At 40.6% G+C, this 16,959-nt stretch overlaps 1 protein-coding gene across 1 annotated transcript in view; it reads right to left on the bottom strand.

Moving 5' to 3' along the window:
- Positions 1-16,959, bottom strand: part of DGKG (diacylglycerol kinase gamma) — a 136,643-nt gene that overhangs the window by 102,305 nt on the left and 17,379 nt on the right. Inside the window, 1 exon segment of the mRNA XM_081954472.1 lies at positions 2,157-2,497. Coding sequence (XP_081810598.1) covers positions 2,157-2,223 — 67 coding nt within the window. The 5' untranslated portion in view covers positions 2,224-2,497.

The following is a 16,959-nucleotide window of genomic DNA, read 5'->3' as shown; positions in this document are numbered from 1 at the left end:
AAATTAGACTCATTTAAAACAGAGATTGTTCCCAACAAACTCAAGCTTCAATCCTGTTTCTGCACCCTGTTTTTCACAATTCCTTGATGAAATACATACTTTGTTATTAGAGGAGACAAAATTAACAGGTTCTGAGTAGTTTTGCCTCACCTACTAACATTTTGCCATCATCACTGAGCAACTGATAAACATATCCTGCAAGACTAATTGATATTATTCAATCATGAGTTGCATTGTACCAAATACTGTCCTTTCTTAATTATAAAATTGTTCATTTGTTCTTTCTTTTTCACGACCCAAGTAGTAAAACATATGATCTTCTGTCTGTCCAATTCCAGTATATCTCAATTTGCTGTAGCCTAAGTCAATGTGTCATCAATTCATTTCATCTTTCCTTGTGTTTATTTTTCCATTTTCATGCTTCATACATTCCATGTAACAAAGTCTTTGAAGCTTTGCATTTTGCATTTTTAATTTTTTTTTGTAAATTTCAAAACTGTTTTTTTTCTTTTTCGGCATGACAACATTAGCAATTTAAAGTCTTGAAGGTATTAGTCTAGCCGTATCATAAACTACATTAGTACTTCAAACATCCTCAGCTATATCTCAGTAGCTTGTTGAGCACTATTTAACCAGATCACCCAGCACCATATCATCAATCATTTAATATTTTTTTGTCTTTATAGTTTTCTTTGGAGATATTTACCATTGCCTTCTGTGCGGTATGAAATGATGCCTTGGTCTTTGTTACTAAGATGTCCTTTTACCCCTGGCATTTTCTTTATCACAATTAAACAAGGGTAACTGCTCCTCTTGTGCCTTTCTTTGACTTCAGCAAGGCAAATCAGAAATTCCATGGTAGGATGGTGCTTGGCAAAATTCATCTCCCAAAGGATGCTGAGTTAAAATTTCCATCACTACTGTTTCATATTCTGTTGAAAATTCTGCAATTATGTTTTGAAAAAACCACCCACACCTTCCCTGTGTCTATGTGAACTTTAGTAGACATCAAACACAGTATTATTTTTATTCATTTCTTCACATGTGGTTTCTACAATCAAATTAATTCCCTTGGATTTCTGAATAGGAAACCCCTCCTCTCTTTTTTTTTTGCTTCTGCTGTTTTGAACAAATTATATCCTTAGATTATTATATCCTAAGTCATGAGACCCATCCTACTATGTGTCTGTAAATTAATTCCTATAAATTAATTTCAGGTTTATTCTGATATACTTCTTTAATCAATTTGTAAAGCCACCTATCTCAGCAAGTGACTCTGGGTAGCAAACCAACAGAATAAAAGCAATTAATAGATACAAAAATTAAATACAAAAATTAAAATCCATTGCAGACAAGAAAACCAGCATAGTCAACAGCAGAAACATAGCTAGGAGATAGGTGCTTTCACTTTATTTGGGGGCTCAAGCTTGAGCACAGAACTAGATCTTTAGAGCCTCATAAAAAGCCAGCAGGATTCGAACCATCCAAATCTCCTGCGTGAGAATACTAAGAGTTAAAGCTCACCTTGTTTATTTCCCAGTCTGAGGATTAATTTGTAGATAATGAAGGCCAATAACTTTAAAAGCCAATGGTTTGATTCCTCCCCCCCCCCCCACTGAATAGTTAATGTCCTTTTACAATACCTGTCCCTTCTATGGTGCACAAGTTTTTATCTGAACAACTTAGTTTAGGCTTGCAGGGAGAAACCTGTTAGGAACTTCCCAGGAAACTCTTTGCTGCTACCCCAGCCCAAACACTCCCTGGTATTTGGATGTTTTATATGCTGCCAACAATACAGTAGACTAATGAGCATTCTTCTGCATGAAGGACACTCTCTTGCATTTAATGGATTATTCAGAACTTGTCCTCACAGAAAATACAGCTTTTCTATTCACTTTCCCCTCTTGTCTTTTCCTCTTGTTAAACTCCCTAAAAAATTGAATGTGTTGCTTAGTTGTACTATGTGTCCCATGCATACAGTGTTCTGTAAGGGTTCTCAGTTGCCAAGGTATGAACGGTAGCGTAAAAGCAAAACTGAACAAGATTGTGCCTCATCTACTATGTGATGGAGGTCAATCAGTTGAAATGTTATTGCTAACGTAAATAATCATCAAGAGAACGATGGGCATTTGGCTGAAGTAAGTACCGGTACTTACATTCAGAATACTGCTGCAGCTGAGTAAACTCTGCTGGACTGAGCATGATCCACACCCCATCACTCATCTTTTACGTTGAGTTGTGAGGAGGCTGTGTCACCTCTAGTCAAAGTCCATGGAAAAGATGCACATCTACATCTAGGAGTTCTTCTGGGTCATCACTCCAGTTTAGATCTGCAGGTGGTTACACTTTCTGTACGGCTATTGTTAAGAATAGATGTCCATTACAGAACTCAAATCACATTCATCAGGAATACTCATGTGCCCAGTTCCTTTACAGCTACGTTACTTAGGACTGCCATCAGAAAAGTACTTCATGAAAAATTCCAGTGTATCCAAACCTAGAATTAAAAGGAAAGTCAGTTATACAATCATATGCACTTTTTCAGGATGCTTCTGTAGCTTTGCAAGAAAACAAAGATAGAACATACTCAATATTTTAGTTAGGCATTTTACACATATAAAAGCATCTACAATGAAAGAGGCGAATTCCAACACGATACATGGCTAGAACCAGTGAATCAGGTACAAATTCTTGCTTATTGATGAAGTTCTCTGCTCTGCCTTTAGGTGGTTATCATATCATACCTCCTAGTTTGTGAAGAAAAAGATGAGAAGACTGGAAAAAAATAGATAGGCAACCCTAAGCAGCATAATAAAAAGATGGGACAGTTCTATGATAAATAAAAAAGTTCCATCAGATTAGATATTGTGGATGATATAAAAATATCTTAAAGAAATGGGAAAGACTGTCTGAACCATGAACTCAGTTGAACTATTCAAGGACTTCAATGCAGGCACTGAATCAAAAAAAGGAGATTACAGTTTACAAAATGCATTTACAATTCTGAAATAAACACAGTTCTGTAGAGGGAGGCATCCCATTTCTGCACAACATGAATGTTCATTAATCTGAGGAATACTATTTGGCATTATGCCTTACAAGTCATGTAGCACATTGTAGAAATGACTGCTATGTACATGAATATGTTGTTAAATATTTAAATCACAATTCTCTCTTGACTTAAACCTTTCTGTACCATCCTAGAATTCTTTGTCTCAGTCTAATTTTTACATAACTTCAGTAAATCAGAGAGTTTTCCTAAAATATGATTATAGTATATAGCATACAGTAGTATTTCCAAATGAATGTTTGTTGTGACTAAGCACAATTATTTGCCAATTTGCTTTATATGATGACTCCCATATCTACATAATCCAATGCTCATTTTAGGGTGTTGAAAGTTATACATAGAAAAAGTGCGGGAACCACAATTTTGTTATTGCAAAAATATTTTTACAGCATTTTTTTCTTTCCTCCTGTTTAAAAACCGAATATTACTTCTGGCCAGAACTGGAGAAAATTACTCCCACAGCAAAACTACTCCTGAGCAACAAGCAATAATTGCTTAATTTTTTTATTAAATACAGAAAATTATTACTCATTTATATGGACTTCTTCAAATTGAAACTGTCCAGATATACTATTAAATGGGTTTCATCGTGTCCCAGAAGACTGGCCATGACTCTATTTACTTGAATTATGGGAATTATAATGCAATCTCTGGAGGATACTGAACTGAGAAGTCTATTCTGTCTTTCTCCCTCCCTCTATACAGTAAAAGTAAAGGCATATTATTAATTAAACACTCCGCCTTTGCTGAATATAGCTGAATGTAGCTTGACTCAGTTAAGCCTTCTGCATGAGCAGGTCAATCAATATAAAAACATGGCTAGTGTGATTTTTGGAGGCAAGGACATGACTTCTCCAGAGAAAAAAGTTACTCAGAAGATTTTTGAGAACTTTTAAAATATAGATAGTGCAGTACATTGAAAGAGTATAATGTGAACTCTATGTAAGATTGTTTAGTGATGTTTTTTGTTTTTATTTGTTTTTTGTTCTTGGACTATTCTAGCTAAAGTGGACAATTACAGCAAACAGAATTATCTTCTCCCTGCCTGCTTTGTATTTAATAATGCTAATGCTTACCATTTGACTCATAGAGACAGCTGAGACAGCTGTTCCTGCAGGTAATTAAATCACACCCTCAGTCAGCAGCAATCTCCAATGACCCAGTCAACCAAGAAGCAGAAATTTTAATGTCCCTTGAGCTGCTGCAAAAAAGGTTGGGAGGCTGCCACTTCCTTTAGTTATTCATCTACGTTCCATTTTCACCTGAGTAAAGAACTAAAAACCCATCATAATTAATAGATAAATAGAGTTGGAACAGACCTCACAGGTCATCTAGTCCAATCCCCTGCCCAAGCAGGAGACCCTACATCTGCCTCTACCTAGGACCGAACTCGCAACCCCCTGATTATGAGGCAAGAGCTCCACCTCTAGGCCAACAATACCATTATGCACAGAATTGGGTGGGACCCTACCTAAGGCCAGCCCCTTTATACCCTGGGTACCTGTACAGGAAAGCAAAAATTAAAAAGGACACAGAGATGATGTCCATAGAAGTTACCCTGCTAATTTTGTTTCATTTTAGAATCAAGAAGAAATAGTTAAACCTTTTTCCAGTAAACAATTTGAGGTAGAAAATTACATTTAATTGAGTGGATCGTGCACACATAACACTTAAGATTCTCTTGATCGAAGATAGTATCAGCAAAATCATTAAATTCTATTTGGAAGTAGAGAAGAGAAAGTCATTCATATAAAACCCTTGGGGTGATGTAGGGTCTTTGGGCCTTCTTATAATTTTTAAAATTAAAGTCATTTCAACTGATACAATCCACTCTCTACTCAACAAATGCAATACATTACAAAATAAACTATGGAGTTGAAGGCATGTGTGAGCATCCCCCCATTTAATGTCAGGTTAACTCATGTTGATATGAAAAGGCAATTTGCATAGATCCAAGCAAGGTAAAGGAAGTTTCATGCAGGGAAAGAATTTCCCTTAATTTGAATTGTAAGGCTTATGGTCTCATCTGCAGAATGTGAAATTAAACAGCAAACCAGACTATCAGCCGGCAGAGCTAGCAGGCAATCAGGAAGCTCCAAGAGACAATAAACCTGAGCAGGTGAAACCCAGTTCAGATAACGAGGCACCATGCTGGCAGGGCACCCAAATTGAACCTACTGGCAACTACAAAGGGCTGAGTAGAGACAATTAGCATATTCCCTAGGCAGGAGAGGGCTGCAAAATCCTTGCTCAAACCACAACAGCAGCTGGGTGTATATAAAAGCAGCCTCCAGGCTCGTGGTCTCCAACTGCAAACTGCTATGCTTACTACTCTTGTTTGTTGTTTTCCATTCACAACCTAGATTTGATATTCAGACTGGCTTCTAGAATTTTCTGGTCTTCAAACTCTATACCAGCGGTATCAAACTTGTGTCGTCACAGAGGCGTCATGTTATGTGTTGGGACTTCCCCCACCCTCACCTTTGCTAAACTGGGTGTGGGCAATGTGTGACACATCCAGTCCCCGGGCCAAGAGTTTGACAGCCCGCTCTACACTATTACACACAACTTTTCTGTCTATCCTTTATGCTTGCTAGCAGATTATGACTCAATCTTTCTAATACTTTTGAACCTTCTATGTCTTAAGTGCTTCTCTAATTACCCGAGTCCTGACAATTAAGATATGCCAATAAAGCATTTCAAATTTGCGTTAGTCTGGCTTTTTGATTTGTAGTGCCATTAATCGGGCATAAATGCTGCATGGACTGAGAACATTTACTGTTTTTCCAACTTAAACAAAAATTGTTTAAAAGCTCTTAGTGAATCTCTCCTCTTCTCAATTCAATTACATTCTCTCTCTCTCTCTGATATTTAGGAGACCAGGATAAACCACTATTCTGTAAGAGGCAAATTAATTTTAGATGGCTAGTCATTATGATGATGAGATGCAAGATTAAATTAGAAGGCAGCATTAGCAGAACTATATTAAAAACGAATGATCCTTGTCCTACCCAGATATGAACTCTTATTTCTAATAGCTGCCCTCCTACCATTATTCTTCAGCAACTGGATCTCTGAGTCAAAGGAATTATGTTCCCCGTGATTGTACCTTTGCATTTTTTGCATTATGCACTAAAGATGGTTTTTTTTTTGCCTATTCAGATAAAGCAGAGGAGGATGAATAATTATGTCATGCAGCAATACATACTAGGGAAATTTGAAAATGCATTGCTACAAAGTACAGACAATAAATTATCGGTGGTGTTTTTAAGTTGCAAAATGGCATGTAAAGAACTAGTGGATTCCCATAGTCCCAATGTACTGCTCCAAACCCCAGCCTAAATCCCAGGACTGTAATATGGAAAAGGGATGCTTACTTTTTTTTCTAGAGTTAACAACAATTGCAAGAGTAGTTTAAATATTTATTTAACTGCCTCCTGTCACCACTTTAGTCTAATTCAAATACTCTTTTATCTAAAATTTCATCTGCACAAATTGTTTTTGAAAATGGATAATATAAAGCATGTGTCTCAAGAGTTCAGGGACTATTGTGGACTATTTTCTGGAAGAAAGATATGAGATTTTACTCTTTCAGTATGCGTGACTCTTCTTTCAGCAAATTTGATTCAATATTATAGACTTAAGAAAATACATTAATTTTTGAATTGGTAGAATGAGACTCTTTCAGAAAAATAGATTTAGATGTCTTATAATTTAAAAAAAAATTAGAAACTTTTTCATTCACATTTCTTTAAAAAAAACATTCTAATCTGAATGTGTCCAGCACCTCCATACAATGGGAAATACAGAATGATTTGATTTCCAATTCTATAAGAACAGCAATGCATAGACTCCCTTTTTAGATATTGTATGGAATTTGACAGGCACAGTGAGATGTATAATACTCAGACTTGTTCTCAGTGTCTGCTAATTGGTTTAGAGGACATGCTTGGTGGAAAACAAAGAAAATAATACAAAGGTGTTACATTTCAGGCCTGAAGATTGTATATATAATGACTTTCAGTACTTCGTCCATTAGGCTGTACATTGGGAAAGAGTAGCAAGGACCTGGATGCTTAATGCACTAGCTCTGAGACTAGCTCTGAGACATTGTCTCAGTGGGATGAATAGTTTGAATTGTTCCCCAATATATCTGAAGGTAACCAAATTGCAGAAGGTTGTTAGAAGGCATCCTCAAGAGCACTGAAGCAAGTTTCTAGCACTTTGTGATCTGTCCATGGTCCTGCAAAGTTGAACTCTGGACCTGTACAGGTTGTTTGATATCACAATGAACTGTTCGTCTCATTGATTCTGATATTTGCTATTGTTATAAAGTACTGGTATGATCACCTGCACATCAGGCATCTGTGGACATTTTAGTTGGAGAATAGTGCATTGTCTCTAGGATTTCTTGTGCATCCCAGAGGAGGACCCATAGAATAACAACTATTTGAGATTTGTTTTTCTCGAAGTGGGCTGTTAATAAAAATGCCATCAAATGGAGTCATACATTATCTTGAGTAAAATAAAATTAAAAACCCATGTAGTTTAAGACAAAACCTGAAATATGACAGTATGATTCAGTTTTAAATCATGGACACTTCTAGCGGGTTGATACTGACAACTGCAGCCAAAGCACTTGGATAAGAGTCAGTTTGGACTAGAAAGCAGGAGACCTTGAGTTCAAGCTCCGTCTTAACCATGGAAGCCAGCTTGGTGACTTTGTGCCAGTTATTCTCTCTCAGCCATTCTTATATCATAGAATTGTTGTTGTAGGAACAATAGGAGGAGGAAGGTGTGTTGGATATGTTCACTGCCTTGAGTTATATGTAAAAAATACTAAATATGGGATATGAATATTTTTTTTAAAAAAAAAAGCTATAAGAGCTGGGGTTCAGATTTTGCTTTAGCCTGCACTTAATAGCTGATTAAATCTTAATCAGATCAACCTCAGCTAGATTCAATTCCTCATCTGTGTTAGAAAAGGATAATAAAACTGACCTTTCTTACAAACCCTCTTGAAAGGTATTATTAAATATAATGAACCTGAGGTGATGCTTTGGACACTCCACAGGTACTATATAAAATGGTATTATTAACCTGGCATTTTGCTGGCTAGGCCAGAGTTTCCTTCTAACTGCAATTCTCAGAAAGGACATTAAAGACACTACAACTACTCTTCAAGATATAATTAAGTACCCACGGTATTTTAGATGCTGAATTGAACACAAGAAATCCTACTCAGAGAGTTTAATGACTCTGTATAAAGCAAGTAAGGTGGAGGTGATAGAAGACAGGCCCAGCAGATAATGAGCAGTTGGGAAAACGCAGCTTCTCTCAGAAGAACTAAGTTAAAAACAAGAATGAGAAAACTTTTAATAGTGAGCTCTATGAAAGGAATTTAAAATGATAGAGGTAGAGGGATCTAGATTTTAACAAGCACTTCAAATGGTCATTTCTCTTCATTATAAGATGAATATTTAATTCCTAAATTAAATACTAAGAACCATGTCTAAATACACCAAAAGCAGGTGAGATGAAATAGATGTCATGCAAAACCCACAGGTTGTGGGGGGGAGGGGGCAGAACAGACTGTAACACTCCTACCTCTTTGCTCTGAGAGCTTAAGCCAGGGGTGTCCAAACTTGGGAACTTTAAGACTTGTGGACTTCAACTCCCAGAATTCCCCAGCCAGCTGGCTGGGGAATTCTGGGAGTTGAAGTCCACAAGTCTTAAAGTTCCCAAGTTTGGACACCCCTGGCTTAAGCAAAGGTGGTATATAACTAGTTGTTACTGTGAAAGACAGAAATTGGTGAATGTCGACATTCACCGGTGAATGTCAACACATACCAAATACGTAGGGTTAGGGTTAGGGTTAGGGTTAGGGTTAGGGTTAGGGTTAGGTATTTAGTGTAAGTCATAAATAAGGGTATTTAGCAAATATTTCGGACATACACCAAGCGACTATGTGAATGTTGACATTCACCGGTGAATGTCGACATTCACCAGATTTCTGTCTTTCACAGTAACATATAGACTATTCTGATGGATTAAAATAAAAGCATATCAACAGATAAAATCCATTTTTAGTTAATATTCTGATAGTGCTCTAGTTCTTGGCTAAGATGCTGTTAAAGTTAAGGTATTGATGCCAATTTCCCATTTTTATGCTTTCATAACTGTTATGCTTTCACCACACTTGCAAAAACTAAATATAAAGGCGGAAAAATGCTTCCTTATCTTTGTACTAGTAATAAGCTTTCTAGGAAAGCTATGTGTTCTAATCTTTCCTCCAAAATTTTCCATTATTTACTCAAATTATATCTATTAAAATACCTATTTCAGGGATTCTGGATGACTAACAAAATTTAAAACTTAAAAACCAATTACAAAGCAAGCCACCAACAATAACTCCGAGGGAGTTCACTGTTCCTCAGATACCCGGGTGTGAGTCCCTTGGTGTGAAATGGGGCCCAGGGAGGCAGTTGGGTTTGCTGATTGTATACTTGGCTCCTCGCTATACATCAGCAGCCCTGCCCGAGCTCCTCGAGCTGATCTCGGAGACGGCGGTTGAGATCCCCAGGCTTGTGGTTATGGGGGATTTCAACCTGCCGTCGACGGGAGCAGCGTCTGAGGTAGCTCGGGAGTTCATGGCTTCCATGACAGCCATGGGCCTGACCCAGTTAATTCAGGGCCCCACACACGAAGGAGGCCACACATTGGACCTTGTTTTTGTATCTGAGCAGTGGACGAGTGATCTGGGTAGAGGGGATTTTACTGTTACACCCCTGTCATGGTCAGATCACTCATGTCTCTGGCTTGACTTCCCTGGCGCTACCCCCCACCGCGAGGAGGCGGGACCAGACGGTCCACGCTGGTACCGCCCCAAGCACCTGATGGAGCCGGATAGGTTCCAGACGGAGCTTGGGCCATTACCTGTAGCCCTGACCCGCGCTCGGTCGGAGGACCTAGCGGCCGCCTGGAATAGGGCGGCGGCTGGGGCCTTGGACCGGGTTGCGCCTTTGCGACCTCTCCTGCGGCAGCGACCCACCCGGGCTCCTTGGTATACCGAGGAGCTGAGGGTGATGAAGCGCCACAGGAGACGTCTAGAGAGCAGGTGGAGGTCCTCACGCTCCGAATCTGATCGAACACAGGTAAGATCCTACTTGCGGACCTACCTTGTGGCATTAAGGGTGGCCAAACGTAGATATTGCGCCACCCTTATTGCGTCCGCGGATAACCGCCCTGCCGCCCTGTTTTGGGTGACCCGCTCCCTCTTGTCACAGAGGACACAGGGGGCACCCTTACAGGGCAGAGCAGAGGAATTTGGGGAATATCTGCAGGACAAAGTCGCTCAGATCCGGAGCGGATGGGCCCCACTCAGTGGACCAGACGGGCCGCCAACAGCGAGTCTTGTGAGACCATCCTGGGAGGAGTTTGATTCTGTTGCCCCCGAGGATTTAGATAGGTTGCGTGGACGGCTGCGACCCACCACATGTTTAATGGACCCGTGTCCCTCCTGGTTGGTACTGGCATCTTGGGAAGTGACCCGAGGCTGGCTTCTGGGCCTGGTGAATGCCTCATTGGGTGAGGGATCCTTACCAACCGCCTTGAAAGAGGCAGTGGTGAGGCCCTTGCTTAAGAGGCCTTCACTCGACCCAATGGAGCTAGCTAATTATCGTCCAGTCTCCAACCTTCCGTTTCTAGCGAAGGTTGTAGAGAATGTGGTGGCGCAGCAGTTTCCACGACACCTTGACGAATCCGAGTATCTAGACTCACGCCAGTCCGGCTTCCGATCCGGGCACAGCACAGAGACAGCCTTGGTCGCGTTGGTCGATGATCTCTGGAGGGCCAGAGATAGAGGTTGTTCCTCTATCCTGGTCCTATTAGACCTCTCGGCGGCTTTTGATACCATCGACCATGGTATCCTATTGCGCCGGTTGGAGGGGATAGGAGTCGGAGGTACCGTTTTGCGGTGGTTTGGCTCCTACCTCTCTGACCGAAGGCAATGTGTGTTGACAGGGGGACAGAGGTCGACCCCGAGGCCACTCACTTGTGGAGTGCCACAGGGGTCGGTCCTCTCGCCTCTCCTGTTCAACACATATGTGAAGCCGCTGGGTGAGATCATCCGTGGTTTTGGGGTTGAGTATCACCTCTACGCTGATGATACTCAGCTGTATATTTCAACTCCAAACCACTCCAACGAGGCTGTCGAAGTGATGTCCCGGTGTTTGGAGGCCGTCGGGGTCTGGATGGGGGACAACAGACTTAAACTCAACCCCTCCAAGACTGAGTGGCTGTGGCTACCGGCACCTCGGTTCAGCCAGCTGATCCCATCGCTGGCCATAGGGGCGAACAATTGCCCCCTGTGGAACGGGCGCGCAATTTGGGCGTCCTCCTTGATGCCCGGCTGTCAATGGATGACCATGTGGCAGCCGTGGCAAGGGGGGCGTTCCACCAGGTTCGCCTGGTGCGCCAATTGCGCCCCCTACTGGACCGGGATGCCCTACGCACGGTCACTCATGCGCTGGTGACGTCCCGCCTGGATTACTGCAACGCTCTCTACATGGGGCTGCCCTTGGGATGCGCCCGGAGACTGCAGTTAGTTCAGAACGCAGCCGCGCGGGCTGTGATGGGGAGTACGAGGTACTCCCACGTAACACCTCTCCTGCGCGAGCTGCACTGGCTGACTGTGGTTTTCCGGGTGCATTTCAAGGTGCTGATTACCATCTTTAAAGCGCTCCATGGCACGGGGCCTAGTTACTTGCGGGATCGCATCCTCCCACATACATCCCTGCGGCCAATACGCTCACACAGGGAGGGACTTCTCCTGGTGCCGTCCACTAGGCAATGCCAGCGGGCGACACCGAGGAGTAGGGCCTTCTCTGTGAGGGGCCCAACCCTCTGGAATGACCTCCCCCCCGACATTAGAACCACTTCTGACCTCCGCTCCTTCCGGCAAAAACTGAAGACCCACCTGTTCCGACTAGCAGGCCTGGCATAATTCAACTGTCCCTCCTGGCAAATGTATTATATCTGGTTATTTTAGGGGTTTTTTAATTTACTGTATTTGTTTTTAGGGGTTCGAATTTATTTTATATCTGCTTTGTACAGTTCTTTTAACTACATTTTAACCTCCTCCATGTCAATTGTCAACTGTACATATTTAATTCAATTTTATTGTATCCTGTTATATTTTGTATGAACTGTACACCGCCCCGAGTCCCTTGCGGGAGAGGGGGCGGTCTAGAAGCATTAAATATTATTATTATTATTATTATTATTATTATTATTATTATTATTATTATTATTATTAACAACAGCAAAAAACCTCACAACAATAATAAATATTCATAGAATGGCAGCTGAGAGGAACAACAACAACACTACCAAAAATATCTGTGTCACAAGCTCACATACTCAAGAACACTGTCGTGTTTTTAAGGCTTTCTGGAAAGCCCACAGAATAACTGGAGACGGATCCTCGAGGCCATGCTGTTCCAGAGGTCCTGTAACAAAAAAGGCCTCTTCCTAGGTCCTGACAAATGACGTTCCTTGATAGAGAGGACCATAGCATGTCCTTTCTGTTGGGTCTTACAGGGCTGGTAGTAACCAATGGAGAAAGGAAATCCTACAAATAACAATGAAGGGCTTTATAGATGACCACCAATGCCTTGAATTGTGTCTGGAAGCACACTGGGAGCCAGTGCAGCTTGCAGAGCAGAGATGTGCCATATGCCTATGGAGATACATCCAAAACTACCTACGCTGCTATATTCTGGACCAGTGAAGCTTCTAGATACTTTTCAAGAGAAGCCCACTTTGAAAATTGAGTTCACATTATATACCTAAAGCCCTAAACTCTTTCATAGGTATTCCACCCACTCACTGGCATAGATATGTGGATGATACTTGGGTCAAAATTAAAACACAGGAAGTGGAAGCCTTCACCACACACACCAACTCTATGGACAGCAACATTAACTAACACAGGAAGATATTAAAGGAACTAATCTTGCCTTCCTAGACTGTACAATGCATATTAAAGAAGACAGGAGCCTCAATACTGAAGTACAGAAAACCTACACACATAGATCAGTATTTACGTTTTGATTTTCATTGCCCACTGGATCACAAACTGGGAATAGTCAGAACCAGTGGTGGGATTCAAAAATGTTTACTACTAGTTCTGTGGGCATGGCTTGGTGGGCATGACATGGCTTGGTGAGCATGGCAGGGGAAGGAAATTGTAAAATCTCCATTCCCACCCCCTTTAGGGGAAGGTTACTGCAAAATCCCCATTTCCTCCCAATCAGCTGGGACTCAGGAGGCAGAGAATAGAGGTGGTATTTACTAGTTTTCCGAACTACTCAAAATTTCTGCTACTGGTTCTCCAGAACTGGACAGAACCTGCTGAATACCACCATTAGTCAAAACCCTACACTACCAGGCTGAAAGTTTGCTATCAGCAAAGAGGGAAAAAAGAACTAAAACATAACAAGGAAGCCCTCAGAACATGTAGCTATCCTAACTACCTAACGTCAAATCTGCAGGCAGATCCAGCAGGAGCTCCTTCATAACAGACAGAGAAGAGAACAATAAACAGAGCAATGTCATTCCATACATTGCAGGAATATCTGAAAAGCTCAGAAGAATTTTCAGCTAATACAACATAGGGGCACACTTTAAACCCAAGGACAAAACACCCAGGCACAAACTGAGCAATGTGGTATATTCATTGCAGTGAGAGATGTGCAGACCTGTACATAAGGGAAACAAAATAACAACAAACGCACGGCACAACACAGGACAGAAAACTCATCAGGAGAGGATTCAGCAGTCCAGCTGCATCTGAAAGACAAAGGTCACCCTTTTGAAAAGACCAAATTCACATTCTGGACAGAGAGGACCACTAGTTTGAAAGAGAGGAGTCAAAGAGGCCATACATGTTAAAATTGATTGGCCCTCCCTCAATTGAGGGGAAGAGACATGATACCACCTATCTCCTGTTTACAACGCAATCCTTTCAGCAGCCCTAACACCCTGTACTTTGATTCAGGCGACTCTGAAGATATAGATCATGGGTGTCAAATTCGTAGCATCACGTTGCCATCACATGACATTTTGCAACATTTTTTTCTCTTCGCAGAGCTTGGGTGGGCATGGCTTGCACATGACGCATCCAGCCCACGGGACACTAGTTTGACACCCCTGATATAGATCAACCCCGTGCTTCACCACTCTTGAGTGTTAATGGCATATGACTGCAAAGAACATAAATCCTTCCATTCCAGTCAATTAGAACTGAAGAAGTTTCTTGGATGAGAAATTAAACTTTTAAAAACAAACAAACAAAAGTCCAGTCTTTTGGAAAAAAAGCATCTTTTCAAGATCTGCAGTTAACACCAGTTACTTATGATTTATTCCACCAAGTAAATGTTCTACTAGAGATCAGCAAGGAAAACATATACAATATAGGTGATTTGTTTTGGACGATCTGAGTATGAAACAAAGACCAATTCACTTTACATATTCTAAGCTTAAAACAAGTTGATGTTGGATTAAGGTATCCCCTGCCTAAATTATCAGCTGGTGAAACTTTTCTGTCAGTAGGTCCTTTCTTAGCTTACTTAGCAGTGGAATGAATAATCAAGAAAGCACCTTTTTACATTTCACACAGTGCTTTACAGCACTTGCTGTAATGTATTATGAAGTACTATAACTGAAATTTGTATCCTCGAGACCTTGTCTTAAAGGAACATCTCAAAAAAGCTCTATTGCCTTAGTATGTATCAGTTTTGCACACTTAAGCCCATACATAGATGGCAGAAATGCAATATATTCTTGATGTATTGTATATATTGATTCGTTGGTTACATTTCTTTAGTAATATGGCTACATTTCTTACTGGCTGCGTTCACACAATTAACTATGGCTTATTGAATAATCAGGGTAAGAAAAACACTAACCACAATTTACAAATCATCAAGTATTAATAAAGATGTACTTCTTACCTCTGTTGAATGTGGCTCATCAACCTGAATCAGAGACTTATAGAAGACTTAGCATGGTTGAAGGACAATCATTTAGGTTTATCAAAACTAGGATATATAACCTAAAGCTAATCATGGTAACTAATTTCAGTTCCTATTGCCCCAGATAATAGTATCTGCTGGCTGAAATTCCATGGTAAACTCAAGACACTAGTAAACCCAAAAGATTATGATGATCAGATGGTGATGTATACATGTTAGTTAAATGGACTTTTGGACTCAACACATCATATGATCCCAGTCAGGGTACTATATAAACCTAGTCACTGTAGTTTTGTTGACAAATTCTGGATAAAACAATGCTGTGATTTGTGATTTGTTAATCTAGCCTACATGCTAAACCATAAACTTTAATGAATCACATTGACTGGGTTCTATAACATACTAAAGTGAATAAACAATCCACATTATGGTTTAACATTATGACCCAATTTATATAACATATTTATAACTCCATGTTATTCGCTTATTTTTGATTTAGCTATTCTAAATTGTGAATCACTTTTCTGGTTCAATGAGTGGTAGAAATACAGCTTGCTTGTATGTTAATGTTAGTTTACATAATGCTACAGCAAAACATTAATAATATATTACAATACAATACAATAGTAGAGTTGGAAGGGACCTTGGAGGTCTTCTAGTCCAACCCCCTGCCTAGGCAGGAAACCCTATACCGTTTCAGACAAATAGCTATCCAACATCTTCTTAAAGACTTCCAGTGTTGGGGCATTCACAACTTCTGGAGGCAAGCTGTTCCACTGATTAATTGTTCTCACTGTCAGGAAATTTCTCCTCAGTTCTAAGTTGCTTCTCTCCTTGATTAGTTTCCACCCATTGCTTCTTGTTCTACCCTCAGGTGCTTTGGAGAATAGTTTGACTCCCTCTTCTTTGTGGCAACCTCTGAGATATTGGAATAATGCTATCATGTCTCCCCTAGTCCTTCTTTCTCTTAAGCTAAACATACCCAGTTCCTGCAACCGTTCTTCATATGTTTTAGTCTCCAGTCCCCTAATCATCTTTGTTGCTCTTCTCTGCACTCTTTCTAGAGTCTCCACATCTTTTTTACATCGTGGCGACCAGAACTGAATGCAGTATTCCAAGTGTGGCCTTACCAAGGCATTATAAAGTGGTATTAACACTTCACGTGATCTTGATTCTATCCCTCTGTTGATGCAGCCTAGAACTGTGTTGGCTTTTTTGGCAGCTGCTGCACACTGCTGGCTCATATTTAAATGGTTGTCCACTAGGACTCCAAGATCCCTTTCACAGTTACTACTACTGAGTAAGGTATCACCTATACTGTACCTGTGCATTCCGTTTTTGTTGCCTAAATGTAGAACCTTACTCTTTTCACCATTGAATTTCATTTTATTAGATAGTGCCCAATGTTCAAGTTTGTCAAGATCCTTCTGTATCTTAAGCCTATCTTCTGGAGTGTTGGCTATTCCTGCCAGCTTGGTATCATCTGCAAATTTGATGAGTTCCCCATTTATTCCCTCATCCAAATCATTGATGAAGATGTTGAAGAGTACTGGGCCTAAAACAGAGCCTTGGGGTACTCCACTGCATACTTCCCTCCATGTAGATGCAGTTCCATTGAGAACTACACGTTGAGTGCGGTTGGTCAGCCAGTTACCAATCCATCTGGTGGTGATGCTGTCTAACCCACATTCTTCTACTTTATCTAGTAGTAGGTTATGGTCTACCTTATCAAAAGCCTTACTGAAGTCCAAGTAAACTATATCAACGGCATTCCTCTGGTCCACTAATTTTGTCACATTATCAAAGAATGCAATAAGATTAGTCTGGCATGATCTGTTTTTGACAAATCCATGT

This window comes from Natrix helvetica (genome assembly GCF_964273705.1).
Source record: "Natrix helvetica genome assembly, chromosome: 5".
In the NCBI taxonomy this organism is placed as follows: domain Eukaryota; kingdom Metazoa; phylum Chordata; class Lepidosauria; order Squamata; family Natricidae; genus Natrix; species Natrix helvetica.
Note: the sequence above shows the minus strand (reverse complement) of the source record. Positions and strands in the feature narration are given on the sequence as shown.